Raw genomic sequence first — 15109 nt, 5'->3', positions numbered from 1 at the left:
ACTTTTAAAATACATAGGTGTGATATAATATCTATGAAATTAGTAAGAGGCCCTGGATATGTAAAGGTCTGTGTTTTATACAGATGTTGAATACCACAAAGTGATTAACATTTATGTGATAAATTCTTTACACCAGTCATTAAAATTTTACTTTTTTTCGAAGATAATCTTAATTATAACTTACTTTTGTATTTATAACTTTTGCTCTTCACGCAAAGTATCGCGATGACCATTATGATGATGATGACAGACGCGGCCGCTAGCGCCACCATGAACCAAGTGCGACGATAGAACGGTCGGTGCTGCAGGTATCCATACTCGAGGTACAACTTGGAAGGCGTCACGATCACTTTGTCGCTGTACGTAGGGTTGCTTATCCCGTACTTGTTGTACGCTATCACACGGAACGAGTAAGCCGTTGACGGCAGCAAACTCTGGTATGATATCGTAAACTCAACTAACATTCCGTTGCTGGTGCGCGTTATAGTCTCCCATCTTGCATCATCTGAAATTACAGCATTGGTACAGTAAAGTGATTTTAACACAATGTAGAAGCATTTTAGAACATTCACGCAAATAAGAAATAAGTTAGAAACAGAAAAATGGTGCATTTCGGCAGTCAAAGTCGAGTTATAGGTAGGGAAACACGTGCTCAAGGTTATTTTATATACTATCCAACTTACAGACTTGCCACGATTCCTTGGCTGCATTGAAAATAAATCAATTTAATCATTAATATTGTGTAACAAAATATGATTGCATGGCAAATATTGCCAATTGGTCATTGAGATTGATAGGGATCATGTTCAACTGTCGATGTTTATAGGCTGAAAAATTATGAATGGCAATTGGTAAAGACTTGCTGATCTTGTTTAAAACTGAAGGTAGTTGTGTTGGGAATGTCTTGATTATTGTCGATAGAAGTATTGTAATCGGGCGACTTCGCGTGATGTAGCACGACACATCAACGATGAGTATCTATGAAAAGGTATCTCACAATATCTGACGACATCGCACAACATTGCCTGACATGTGTCATAGAAGTAATCTAGGTGCCACATGATTGCCCGAGGGAACACCAAACGAGGTTCTTGTATCGTCTATGGCAGTGTTTTTCAACCTGTGGGTCGCGATCCCCTGGGGGGTCGTGAAGCCTCTATAGGGGTAAAACTACCTCAGTAAAAAAAAACAGTAAAGTTTTAAAGCTAGATTTATCCGAAATCTAGTTATGCAAATGCATAAATGTTGTATAGATTGAAGAATTCGTTCTCTGCAACATCTTCGTAAAAGGCATGAAAAAAAGCGAAGGGTCGGGGGGTCGCAAAAATTTTTTTCATGCTAGCATGAAAGGGGTCGCGTAATGAAAAAGGTTGAAAAACACTGGTCTATGGCAACAAAAATATTTAATCTGTCAACACCGAAAAAAAAAATTGTTCATAGAGCGTACCTTTCTTTCTGGCCTCGATGTAATACCCCAGCAGTGGGCCGTTTCCGGACGGCGCATTCTCCCAGCTGAGGTGCAGCGCGGCGGGATCGGGCGCCAGGCGTAGTGAACGCGGCGGCGCGGGGGAGCCGGCCTATGGGGCAACGATGTAATGGTGAAGTGAACCGATGTCATCAATGATATCGTGACAAAATTTTACTATATTATCGATATCGTACCAACTATGCCCGAACAGAGTTATGACTCGTTTGCATAAAACATACAACTCTAAGTATAAACACATTGATTTCTTTAATGTGAGTAAGAGTACACTGAAGAAGGAAATGAGACATATTATTCTACAAGTTAATGCGCCGGGTTCCTAGAAAACCTAATATACCTATCTATGTGTTCTGACCACACGGTGCATCTTATACCTACCTAACTCAGTGATCACGTTATTGTGGGATATAAATATATATAAATAGGGACATTTAAGGTCTGCCTAATTAATGTTTAATTGTTTTGATGTCTTAAGGGTTGTAATAATTTACCCAAATTTACTTATATTTAAATTTAATTATACTAAGATTGTATAACCTGAGCGCTGCATGTTCAATCATGATTATTATTTTTAGGCATGGTTGAGGATGCAGCGCTTATTGGTACTCATTACCTGGTACTAATTACCTGATAAAATGTAATAATGTACGAACTTATTTAAGCAGCTAGAAAACTCTTTAATTGGCTTAGATTTAATGCTCACCAAACTAACATGAATATTGTAAAACAGCTGTTGAGTTTCTGAATAAATAAATAAATAAATAGATATGACCATCTAAAGACACACTGGTCGCGCCTCACGGACTCAGCGTCTCCCAGAATGGTGGGGGCACGAGTGGGGGCTACGATATAATATAAACGTTTGCGCGCCACGCGGGGTCCTTCTCTTTTGCTCCCGAATCCATACTGTCGCGGTTTCTACTTCCATTGCTCTGTATCTACTTAAATATTTAATAGTAAACCTGTTGTCTACCAGTCTACTTGAGTTGTTACTTATTCAAGAAACCTAGAAGTCTCTATACACATACACATTTGCTGAACTATTGAACACACACTAACACTGTGTGCGAGCGCGACAGCAATATAATTACGCGCGAGTGATAAGGATGGCTTGGGGTCATTGTACGAAATTCTATCCGCTCGGCGACCGAACTTTTTATGACCCAAAGGGGGCAAGTTAGAGAATGCATTAAATGCAGTTCGCATTAAGAATTTAAGATCATAATTATTTTGTGCATCAAAGTATGAAATAACTGACGAAGACGATTATCGCTCATCATGGGCTTTTCACAATTTTATTTACTAATAGGTTTTTTTACACTGGTTTTGTTGTTTTTACTATCGCATTGCCAACATTGAACAGTGGGATAAGTTATACATATGATGTTTTGTAAGTTCTGTGATAATAAGATAGGTTTTTTATGCTGAACAAAGCAGGTAAATTTTGACTGCAATCACACCGGATGTTAAGTGAAGTAGAATAGAGAGCTAGACTGCATCAGTACCTGCCCTGTAAGTGCCTATTCACTCTCGCCGTGAAAAGCCCGCATTATAGTTTCCATTGTTGTAAAAATGTTCTAACATTATCGATAAACATCGTCATTTTTATCGATAAACATCGTCATTTTTATCGATAAACATCGACATTTTTATCGATATCATAAAGACTACATCAGTACCTGGGGGCCAGTACGCACGCGCGCGGCAGCCGCTGCGCCCGCGCCGATGGTGACGCCGCGCACGGTGAAGGCGTACTCCACCTCTTCCTCTAACCCGCCCACGGCCAGGCGACGCTCCTCCACTTTCTGCTTCACTTGGCGGCTGAACCCTGAAAGAAAAACACCGAGTTCTTATGTTTTATCTTGACAGGCAACGAGTAACACCACCGTCTTTATCACTCATTGTGTCGGTTTAGTCGTTCATATTCAAAACCAGGACCAGTCGTGGAAATCCTTTTCCCGGTTCCTTGGAAGACGCTTTTGTCCGGCAGCGAACGGGATGAAAGGAACGAACGATATACAAAACACTAATCAAAAATTTGTGAACTGTAGTATTCAACCAAAAGTGTGAACGGTTGTTTGGTTAGTAGTGAGTAGTTTGGTTAATTAAAAGGGAGTTACTTGACTAAATTACTCGGCTAGTGCGAACAAGACTAGAGTCAGGCGACCAACAAAGCGTGTTCGTAACTTCGTAATCGTATATTCTCTTGCTGAAGTTGATGCTAGTATGATGACGGAGGGCATGTCATTGATGTCGGTAGGTGACTGATACTTTTCATTTCATACACATGTTACACACTCTACTATTACACATTCTACTATTTTATTGCATCATCTTCGTCCCAAGTCCCAACACTCAGTACGGACGCGTTACGTCTTATTTTCAATAAAAAACTCACGTTCATCCTGCTCCACCGTCTCGTACGTCACGAGGTAGGCCTGTATGAGCCCGTTGCGGCGGTAGGGCGCTTCCCAGGTCACGACCAGGCTGTTCATAGTGATGTCGCTGAAGGTAATATTGCGCGGCGCTGACGGTAGGCCTTGCTGTGTGCGCACCAGTATAGCGCTCGAGCGCGGCCCGTCGCCGGCTGGGTTGAACGCTAACACCTATAAATTGATAAGTGATATGAAATGAAATGTATAAGACATGTCAGATAAAAAACGAAAACGACGCCAAATTCAAGTTTTTCAAAATGTAAGTAAAGAAAAATATTTACCTGAATCTTATACTGAGTGAACTTGTCCAGAAACACTAAAGAATGAGATGTAGCGGTGGCGGGTACTACTTCAATTTCCTCTTCAGCCTTTCTGCCTAGCTCGGGCTCTTCTGGCGACTCCGTCATAAGGTAGAAAATCTGATAAAACAAACAGTTCTTTGTAATATAAAGATCCAAAAAGAATATTGTTAATTCTAAAAGTATTTTTTAAAGAAAACGAATCCCAATCAAATGTACTTTTATTCTACATCTCTACATCGAGGTGAGTCTATTACCTTATACCCCAGTAGGTCTCCATTCTGCTGCGCGAGTAGGGGCGGTTGCCACTTGAGCGAGACCTCAGTGGGGGACAGCGGTTCTGCGGCGACGTCTCTGGGCGGGGCGGTTGGGACCGCCTCCCCCACCCACACCACCGCGGGCGTGCCACTGGGCCCCGCCCCTTGCGAGTTTATGGCGCACACGCTGATCTCGTAGTTGCGATCCACTGATAAGTCGGTTAGAACCACCTCTTCGCTCTGAAAATTGATTTTTTTATGAGATGAGAATTGATCATAGAGAATAGTTTGAACTTTTTTTATCTTTGCTAACTTGAGCCCTACAGCGGTAGCGGCGTAAGGGGGGGGCGGTGGGGGCGGTCCGCCCCGGGTGCCAAGCATCAGGGGGTGACAAAGTCGCGCAGATTAGTACTCACNGCATCAGGGGGTGACAAAGTCGCGCAGATTAGTACTCACTGACGCATCTGCGTGGCAAGGACGGTCGTGATGTCATGACAGGGGGGGGGGTGCCATTCTGGGGTGCCTCAGGCTATAATTTATATTATGACGGGGGGGGGGAGGGGGGGTGCCGCCCCGGGTGCCAACATATGCTACGCCGCCACTGCCCTACAGGCACCGTGACTTCATGCAGGAAAGTCTACCCTCTAAGTGACGGTTTGAGGTCACCCTACCTAGTCAATATACAACTTTTTGTGAGGTATCAAGGCGAGACGTCGACGATTGTATATGATATGGTATTATGATGTCAGTTCGCGTGGTCCAGAGCCGCCCACTGCACGCGCACGCTGCTCGGCGTTATAGGAACTTGGAACCACGTGCAAGTTCTATGCTGATTTGCTGCTTAACCCTCCTATCATTCCTCACCTTAATCCCGGGCACCTCCTGTTTCATTGTCTGCTGCAAAGCAGTAGGGAAGTCCGTAAGTGGCTGGTAGAACACGCGGTAGCCGCCGGTGCGCGTGTCGCCGCTCCAGTGCGGCTCGCCTAGCGCCGACCATCGCACGCGCACGCTTCCCGGCATTATTACATTACGTGTAGGTTCTCCACGGATTTGCTTTAACCCTCCTATCATTTCTCACCTTGATTCCCGGCACCTCCTGCTTCATGGTCTGCTGCAAAGCAGTAGGGAAGTCCGTAAGTGGCTGGTAGAACACGCGGTAGCCGCCGGTGCGCGTGTCGCCGCTCCAGTGCGGCTCGCCTAGGGGCGACTATTGTTCGCGCACGCTACTTGAGGTTATCGCTTCACGTGTAGGTTCTCCACGGCTTTGCTTTAACCCTCCTATCATTCCTCACCTTGATCCCCGGCACCTCCTGCTTCATGGTCTGCTGCAAAGCAGTAGGGAAGTCTGTGAGCGGCTGGTAGAACACGCGGTAGCCGCCGGTGCGCGTGTCGCCGCTCCAGTGCGGCTCGCCTAGCGCCGACCATTGCACTCGTACGCTGCTCGGCGTTATCACATTACGTGTAGGTTCTCCACGGATTTGCTTCACCCCTCTATAATTCCTTACCTTGATTCCCGGCACCTCCTGCTTCATGGTCTGCTGCAGCGCGGTAGGGAAGTCTGTAAGTGGCTGGTAGAACACGCGGTAGCCGCCGGTGCGCGTGTCGCCGCTTCAGTGCGGCTCGCCTAGCGCCGACCATCGCACGCGCACGCTACCCGGCATTATCACATTACGTGTAGGTTCTCCACGGATTGGCTTCACCCATCTATAATTCCTTACCTTGATTCCCGGCACCTCCTGCTTCATGGTCTGCTGCAAAGCAGTAGGGAAGTCCGTAAGTGGCTGGTAGAACACGCGGTAGCCGCCGGTGCGTGTGTCGCCGCTCCAGTGCGGCTCGCCTAGGGGCGACTATTGTTCGCGCACGCTACTTGAGGTTATCGCTTCACGTGTAGGTTCTCCACGGCTTTGCTTTAACCCTCCTATCATTCCTCACCTTAATCCCCGGCACCTCCTGCTTCATGGTCTGCTGCAAAGCAGTAGGGAAGTCCGTAAGTGGCTGGTAGAACACGCGGTAGCCGCCGGTGCGTGTGTCGCCGCTCCAGTGCGGCTCGCCTAGGGCCGACCATTGCACTCGTACGCTGCTCGGCGTTATTGGCACCACGTGTAGGTTTTCTACTGCTTTGCTTGGCGCTGGAGACAAAAATATTGTAATGCATATGATATAGTTGAGAGATATGGTTATTATTGTGTAACCTGTGCAGTAATTGGATATTTAATATATATAAATCCTGCAATTAGCAAAGCTAATATGGAAAAAAAATCAAATAGAAAATCGGTAAAAAAAACTTTTACCTCAAGTATCCCATAAACAAGGTTCTTTACAGTATCCATAGTACAGTCGACAGCACATCAGTCATACATTTTCGTTGCAAAGTCGCCCCTATCGCAACTACTTAAAATACCACAGTGTTTACGTTGACGTGCTGTCGACTGTACATAACATAATATCTCCTAATTTACCTGCTGGCAATGTCCGTACAGTCTCAGTAGCGTTGCTGTAACGACTCGGGCCAATGTCGTTTGTGGCGCGAATTCGGAACTGGTAAGCGGTATACGGCTTCAGGCCTTCGGCGGTGTAAGACGTCGCGAACGGATCCACTCGCTCCGGTATTGTTTGCCAGGTACCACCATCCTCTTTTTGTTGAACTGTGTAATATCTGAAAGTAAAAAATAATGATGTCATCCAAGGAAATCTAATATTAAAGGAATCATTAATTACTTCCACTTCACCAGCGATCCTCGATCGATGGTATGTCACTTTTGCACAGGTCGTTACCTTTTTATAAATAGCCGAAAAGGATATAATTATGTCGATACAAAATACGACGAAATGAGTAGATTGGACAACTTTTTCCTGGAAATCATAAAAGATATTAATTAGGACGAAGTTTTTTTATATGTATAAAGGTTTCCGGTAACAGTTTTTTTTTGCTTAATTATCCGGTACAAATAACATGAAGGAAGACCGTTATCGTCGTGATATTTAAGAAACGTGTAGCAGGGGCATTAGATAATATTTTAGTATGGCTATAGCAGCGAGCTACATTGGCGGCCACGGATGTAGTCTGATTCACACCTAAGCGGCGCGTAGCCGTCGTCCCCAGGGGTCCAAGAGAAGGTGATATGGTGCGGCTGCAACAGTGAGCGGGCCACATTAGGCCGCGCGGGCGGCGCGGGCGCAGCTCTGTTGACGGTCGTCAGCACCAGGGCTCCCGCTGTTCCATCCCACTCTAGCTGTATCTGAGTCAACATACCTAAGCGGCGCGTAGCCGTCGTCCCCAGGGGTCCAAGAGAAGGTGATATGGTGCGGCTGCAACAGTGAGCGGGCCACATTAGGCCGCGCGGGCGGCGCGGGCGCAGCTTTGTTGACGGTCGTCAGCACCAGGGCTCCCGCTGTTCCATCCCACTCTAGCTGTATCTGAGTCAACATACCTAAGCGGCGCGTAGCCGTCGTCCCCAGGGGTCCAAGAGAAGGTGATATGGTGCGGCTGCAACAGTGAGCGGGCCACATTAGGCCGCGCGGGCGGCGCGGGCGCAGCTCTGTTGACGGTCGTGAGTACTAAGGCGCGCGCCGTGCCGCCCCACCCTAGCCTGGTCTGAGCCGTCACTGAAAACAGGTAATACCGCTCCGAAGCTAGCTCCGTTGCTCTGTAAAATAGGAGTACAATTCGTTGGTTATTAATTTATTTGTTATAAATATTTTTATTAATTCACTTTCTTTGCCTTATGTTACAGGGCCTTTCGGTCTTAGCTATTTAGAACTTAAGTCACATAATGCAGTTGAATTCAGTAGTATTTTACGTACCTAAATGTTCTATCAGATGGTAAGAACTCTCTCGAAAACATGTGCTGAGATGTGTTATTGAGGTGGTATGTAACTTTGTACGCTAATATTTCGCCATTTGGATCTTCTGGTACGTCCCATATGATCCGAGCGGTTGTAAACGTTACATCAGGAAAAGATACGTTGGATGGTGGACCAGGTGCTAAAAATAAAAAATCATAAATTATAAAATACAATATTAAGTAATTATATACTTATGTAAGGAGTTCCTACAAAATTTAAAAGCGGTATACGTACTGTCTTCGTAAGTCCTTACTGTAATAGGTGGGTCGCTAAGGGCGCCATCACCTAATCGCGTGTAACCCAATACTTGAATCTGATAGACAACATATTTGCGGAGTTCTGTAAGCGTTATCGTGTGTGTTTGGTTCGATGGTATCGCCTGGCATTCAATTTTTTTATGCTCCGGTCTTGGCGGGGGTACCACCGCGGCGTAGCACACTTTGTACCCTTCGATCAGACCGTTTTGGTCTTGTGCTGGGATGTCACCCCAAAGGACGACCACTGTCGTAGATGACGTGGCATTAGCTGACACGTCACTTGGACCTCGTGAAGGTACTGTAAATTAAAGTTAATACAATAAAATCAAGATTAAATCTAATTGTTTAAGATTTCTAACTAGTTTGGTGTGAAATAAACGTTTTTATGTTATAAAAAATCATAAAATTACCAGCTTCTCGAGTTCTTTCTGTGGCTGTTGGACTCTCTGCAGAAGTACCGACTTCGTTGATAGCAGTCATACGTATTTCATAAACAGACCACTCCTCTAAATTGAGTAGTATGTGTGAGTTTGCTGTGTGGTCATCAATCACGCTAAACAAGGTCTCGTTCGCCCCGCTCCGCTTGTACGTGATGTTATAGCCTTTGGGGTTGCCAAACCATTCGCTTTGTTGCAGGGGCTAAAAGTAAAGATTGTGGATTCAATCGGATCTAATCATTAATTTACTAAAACAGTAATTAAAATAAAAACGATAATTGTTTTTAATGGAAAGATTTTTAGCTTAATTACAAGTTATTTCCTTGTTAAATAATTACAAATTATTTTGTTATCATCCACCGATGTGAACCAATGTGTTTCAATTACAATTATTACTTACAATCCACCTAACACGCAAGTTGGTAGCGCTGACAGCTCGTACAGTGACGTTTCTCGGCGGGTGTTGCGGAGGCGCTTGAATAGTTTGAAACTCTTTGCACGGTTCAGAAGGTTGTGAAGAACCCACAACATTGGTCGCGATCAACCGCAGCCGGTAGGTTGTGAATGGGACAAGACCAGTCACTAGGATGGACTGGGCGTCTGGCGCATTCACTTCGTATATTGTCACCCATGATGAATTACGGGCGGTTTGGGCCTAAAAACGTAAATAATTATCAAATTACATTTCGCATTATCTGGTATAGGCAGAACGTAACGCAGAGTTTGGACACTAACCAGACAACAGACATTTGTTATTACATTTAAATACGTATTTTTGATAAAAATACCCAAATTGAACTAATAAATATAAACAGACATGTTCATGCACAGAAATGTTTGTTTTGTGCCGAGATCGCACCCGCTACTTCTGGCGTAGTAGTCGGGTGCGTCACATTTGAATTATTATTTTTGTACACACATGTAGAGCACATGTAACATAAACACATAACAAAAAAATTAAACTTAAAAACAAAATAATGGCCAACTAACTAAATGTTAATACTAACCTGGACTGTCCACAGTGAGATAGAAGAGTTGCCATCGAAGCCAGGCGTGAATTGGAGAAGTACGGAGAAGGCATCGATGTTGGAGAGGGCCAGGTTGCGAGGTGCGTCCGGCAGAACTGGCTCCACTCCCGACTGGATGGTGGCCGCGCGAGCGGGACCCTCGCCCACCGCGGTCATTGCGCACAGCCAGAATTTGTAGTGAGTACTTGCCTATAATACATTAGTACATTCAGAATATCGATATAGTAGATCGTTTTCATCCACGAAGACACGCCCAATTTTTGGTCGAAGGAAGCGCGGGGTGAGGGGAGTTTGATCCGAGCAATCCGAGCGTCATTATAGTAGTGTGCGGATAATTTAGCGTGTAACATTAGCGGGAGAATGGTGGGGCGCATCTTCGTGGATGACACGATCTATGTATATGTAGCTTAAATAAAGTCTTTGCGCGGCGGGTCACACTAACTACGAGTACTGAGCATGGCGCCTAGATAACGGAGGAAGACACGCAAAGGATTAATATTATTAACGTCCATTACTATGGCTACACATGCTCATACCCAATCTTCAACGGGATTACAACAGGAAATCACGAAAGGCGTTGTTCCACTAGGTCAGACGGTCGTTGCAGCGTAAAAAAACAAATTCAATTGAACGTGTGTTGTGAAGTGGGTTCCAATTAAATTGTTCATTAAAGTGTGTTGATCAATAAATATGAAAACTATTTGTTATTTGTAAAACAACCAGTTACAAGGATTATCTAGCTTGTCAACAATCCAATGTCACCGTCTCTAATTTTAATAATCTCACATGAAGCCGGTACCGTTAATGATTTGCCGTTTGAACAATGGACATTGTGAGCATGGGAATCAGGAAAGTATTGAGATAAACACGTAACAAAACGCTCATGATAAAAAGGGGGTTTGTGTTGTTGGCTTTCTAATAAATCTTTCATTTATGTAAGTACACAAGTATATTAAAACACGTGGTAAGAATCTTGTAACTGAACATACCTGCAAATGTTCGACCTTTATGCTCGTAATATTCGGGGGTAATAGTTCTTCTTTGACTGAATTCTCGTCGTCTTTGATGGCATAGCTAAGTTTATAGCCAATTAATATACCATTAGATTTTTTAGGCGGCGACCACGATACCCGTACAGCTCGGTCCGATATATCGTCAAATTGCAGGTTTACTATTTCGTCTGGCACTAAACACAGAAATGAAATTACACACACGGAAATGAAGAGCCAATATTATTTCATGCGGTAACAATAAGTAGTAAAACTTACGATCTTCTTTAGTCCTTATCAAAACGAAATCGCTTCGTGGGCCATCGCCTGGTTCAGTGAAACACAACACTGAAATGTTATAATCAGTGAATTTCTCTAGGCCGCTTATGATTGCTGACTGTTCAGTCAGAGGGTCAAGTAAGTTGGGCGGCACGCTGACTAGCTTTTGTTCCACGTTCGTGCCTTCGTTATCGTCCCATCTCCACGCTTGCATTTTGTAACCCTGTAATAAAGTATCAATATAGATTTGCTTCATTTGAATACAGGGTTGGCATTAACTTTGAATCTGTTTGTTACGAGGTTTCGTAGTGTTTCAGAGATTTCCGCTTTACATACCTGATTAATTCCATTTATTTTCTGAGGGTTTGGCGGAGTCCACCAAACTGTTAGCGCCGTGGAATTAAAAGGTTCACAACGAACATTATCTGGGGCAGCTTCGGGTACACCTTCTTTTGTTTTAATTGTGTAACTGTCCGAAAATACTCCCACACCTTTATCATTGTACGCGGCTATTTGTACATTATAATCCTTCCACGTGATTAGATCTTGAATAAGGTAATTTCTTTGAGCTTCGTTGGTAATATTTTGGTAAGTCCACGGACTGTTTTCGTAGCCACGCAATCTGTATCTGATGACAAAGCCTAGTATGTGACCATTTCTATGTTCTTCAAGCGGCGGTTGCCACTGTGTTATTATTTCAGATGACGAGCGGGCCGATCCCATGAACCCTACAGGTGGACCAGAGGGAGCTGAAATATGACATTAAAAATGTTCAAATCTGAAATCACTGATCAGAACATGCTTAGTTGAAAAAATTGCATAGCTCAAGCAAAATGTAATTCTTAAGATAAACAGATAGTAAATCAGTACACATGTTCATGCATAACAGTTCCACATGAAACAAATAATAAATATAAATGAAGAAACCAATCATAAGTACACATACACATGACCAAAAGAAAAAGATACGAAGATCCATCTACATTAGAGTGTTATCATACCTTGGCAGCATATTAGATCACTGGCTGCTTGATCACAAAGAGAACACATTTTATTGTAACATCAACTGTGATTGAAGTGACAAACCTTGCAGAGCCATTTTTTCAGTACACAACTTCAACTTTGTGAATAAGTAAACATGATTATGTGCAAATATGGTATAAAATGTGCACACAGGAGCAACAATAATAATGTTATAAGAATTAATTTTGCTTAATAAGTGTACACAATATTATGTAAATTAGAACCTTAGAACGTTGTAATAGTACAGTTTAGCATAAAATGTTAAGTGTTTTTGGTTGTGCTGACTGATGGCATAAAAGCATACAATTTGTTGCAAATACATTGTTTCCATATCGATTTTTACATAACGTTAGTACAATTTGTTTAAACGCTAGTTTACATACCTTCTTGCGGCAATGTAAGTACATCGGTAGGGTCGGACGCAGGCCCTTCCCCTACTGTGTTGACAGCTGACACGCGGAACTGATAAGAAGTGGCTGCTTTGAGGCTAGTTAGCAAGACCCAGCGCTGGTTCGCAGACACATTCATTGGTTCTGTTATCCAGTTCAGCAACGGGTCTGGAGTAGGACCTACAAGCAAACAAAAAACAATATACTAAAAAACATCTGTGTAATTAATTATACAATAGAAATAAATTGATATTAATATGGTGTTTGTTTATTATTAGATAAACTTCCAATATTTCCTTATCGATTGAGGTTAGATAAAATGATAAAAAATAAACTAACCGAATTCTGGTACAACACGTCTTTGTACGATATATTTTTGTATTGGCGAGTTCCCATCAAATCCCGTGGTCCATGATACATTGACGGCTCTCTGCGTTGCCCCGTCAAGCCTGACCGCACGGACATTGGTGGGGGCGAAGGGAAGTTCTATTACGGAGAGGGTGGCGTGCCGCGTGTGGTTGCCGCCCGGTGACGTCACGACGCAAGTGTACTCGCCCGCGTCACTCGCGCGCACGGCTTGCACCGTCAACGCGCCCTCCGCTGTCACCCACACTCGGGTACCAGCCGTCATAGGCCTAAAAGTTATTTTTACCATGAACGTCACTTCCGAAACTTAAAAATAGATCTCAAAACACTCACAAGTCTCTGTGGGAATAATCTCATTACAATACTCACTGTTTATTGTGGAACCAATCAATATTATACTTGACGTTCGGATCATTTGAAACCTTACACTGTAACGTTGCGGTATGGCCTAATAACACTCGCGTATCTACCGGTGGGGCTATTATTTGCGTTCTCACTGAAAGGGGAAACAAGTTAATATTGTCTTCGTACATTTTTTTTACAAACAAAATTCATGATTAGGGTAACTACATACCGAGAACAGTTAGAAAAGCCTCCCCTGAAACGTTCCCCGCATCATTTGCACGGACGCAGGTGTACTTCCCGGTGTCAGCTGTAGTCGTGCTTGTAATTAATAAATCTCCTTCATCCAAAGCTTGTAACCTCCCCGAAAGGTTGATGATTAGCGAATCTAAAACATTACAATTATTATTATAATAAAGTCCAGTCTAGATAAGTAGAGATAGTAAACAATGCAGTTTAATGATGAACTTTATATTAATAAGCGGATACAAACTGGCCTCATTAATAACCAATTAGTTTGAGCCGAGACTAAATTAACAACGTCAGTTGGTTTAAATTGTCATGGGAAACTGTCGATGCGATGATGCGTCTCTAAAAATAGTAACAAGTTATTTTTATAACAGTGATATTATTGCCCAAATTGCAGTTTCCGTACAAATAGTTTTATTTTTTGTGTACCAGTATCAGATTACACGATGTTGCAGTGCTGTGTATAGTTTCATAAATGTTGTAATTCACATCAATCAATACCAACTACTAATGTACTTAAATATGTAAAAGCCTCGTAATGAGGGCCAGTCACGCTCAAACTACTTTCATACCCATTTGGTCTCTATTGAAAACACTTCGTCTTATTACGTACTTAGTAACTATTTAGATCGCATGGGAGTATGTTAGACATTGTAGGCAGTAATAACGGTGAACATATTACGACAATTACTAACCATTGAAGTACCAGGTTACGTTGGGGGTGGGGGCTCCGATGGCGCGGCACGCGATGGAAGCGTCCTTCCCGTCCAGAACGGTCAGGTTGCTCGGCGCTGTCTGCATTACTGGCGGGGACGCTACAAGCCACACACGCTATAGTTAGTCATACTACGCTAGCCGCTACATTTCAATATTAGTATCACACGAAAATGACAAAAAGAAAACGGCGTATCAAATGTTACATTAAAAATAACATGCACATGTCTATTACTATTTTACAACAATAGTTAACTACGTAATAACAAATTGTACAATCATATTTTTGTAATGAAACTAAAAAAGTTACGTGAAATCTAGTTAATATTTACTAGGTGTCTTGCAGTTCGTAAATGAAAAATGTGAACACTTAGTGCGACCTCACATTCAGTGAGGAAATACAACGTTATGGCTATTAAGCTCTTAAGAGCAATTGACGTCGCTTAAACACTTAGTAAACTCCGCAGGTGTCTTATAAAGTCACTATAATTCGGCAGCGAACCAGTGAATTTTTCACGAGATGAGAGCGTGTTTTAAAGTGATGTAATTGACTTCACATTATTTTCTAACGTTTTTGACAGCTTTATTTATGTTTAACTAGCTGACCCGGCGAACTTTGTTCCGCCTTAATGGCAATAAATAAGCAGACTTTTTTTTTATTTCGAACGGGATAAAAAGTATCCTATGTCCTTCTCCTGGCTCTAAACTACCTC

At 43.1% G+C, this 15109-nt stretch overlaps 1 protein-coding gene across 5 annotated transcripts in view; it reads right to left on the bottom strand.

The window, feature by feature from the left end:
* The window catches only part of sdk (sidekick cell adhesion molecule), a 37489-nt gene that overhangs the window by 2067 nt on the left and 20313 nt on the right, over positions 1-15109 (bottom strand). For all 5 annotated transcript variants that reach the window (XM_028306177.1, XM_028306181.1, XM_028306178.1 and 2 more), the window contains 22 exons: positions 14378-14497; positions 13666-13821; positions 13461-13587; positions 13065-13360; positions 12720-12905; positions 11650-12062; positions 11314-11536; positions 11035-11231; positions 10025-10234; positions 9418-9672; positions 8991-9219; positions 8558-8878; positions 8282-8462; positions 7909-8124; positions 6937-7133; positions 6410-6606; positions 4478-4717; positions 4203-4340; positions 3885-4092; positions 3166-3314; positions 1448-1577; positions 185-505 (listed from right to left, as the gene is read on the bottom strand). In XM_028306177.1, the coding sequence (XP_028161978.1) occupies positions 185-505; positions 1448-1577; positions 3166-3314; positions 3885-4092; positions 4203-4340; positions 4478-4717; positions 6410-6606; positions 6937-7133; positions 7909-8124; positions 8282-8462; positions 8558-8878; positions 8991-9219; positions 9418-9672; positions 10025-10234; positions 11035-11231; positions 11314-11536; positions 11650-12062; positions 12720-12905; positions 13065-13360; positions 13461-13587; positions 13666-13821; positions 14378-14497 (4710 nt within the window). The remainder of the gene's footprint in view (positions 1-184; positions 506-1447; positions 1578-3165; positions 3315-3884; positions 4093-4202; positions 4341-4477; positions 4718-6409; positions 6607-6936; positions 7134-7908; positions 8125-8281; positions 8463-8557; positions 8879-8990; positions 9220-9417; positions 9673-10024; positions 10235-11034; positions 11232-11313; positions 11537-11649; positions 12063-12719; positions 12906-13064; positions 13361-13460; positions 13588-13665; positions 13822-14377; positions 14498-15109) is intronic.

This window comes from Ostrinia furnacalis, unplaced genomic scaffold (assembly GCF_004193835.3).
Source record: "Ostrinia furnacalis isolate ACB-3 unplaced genomic scaffold, ASM419383v2 OfSCF1896, whole genome shotgun sequence".
Taxonomy (NCBI): Eukaryota; Metazoa; Arthropoda; class Insecta; order Lepidoptera; family Crambidae; genus Ostrinia; species Ostrinia furnacalis.
This window is presented reverse-complemented; position numbering and strand designations above follow the sequence as displayed.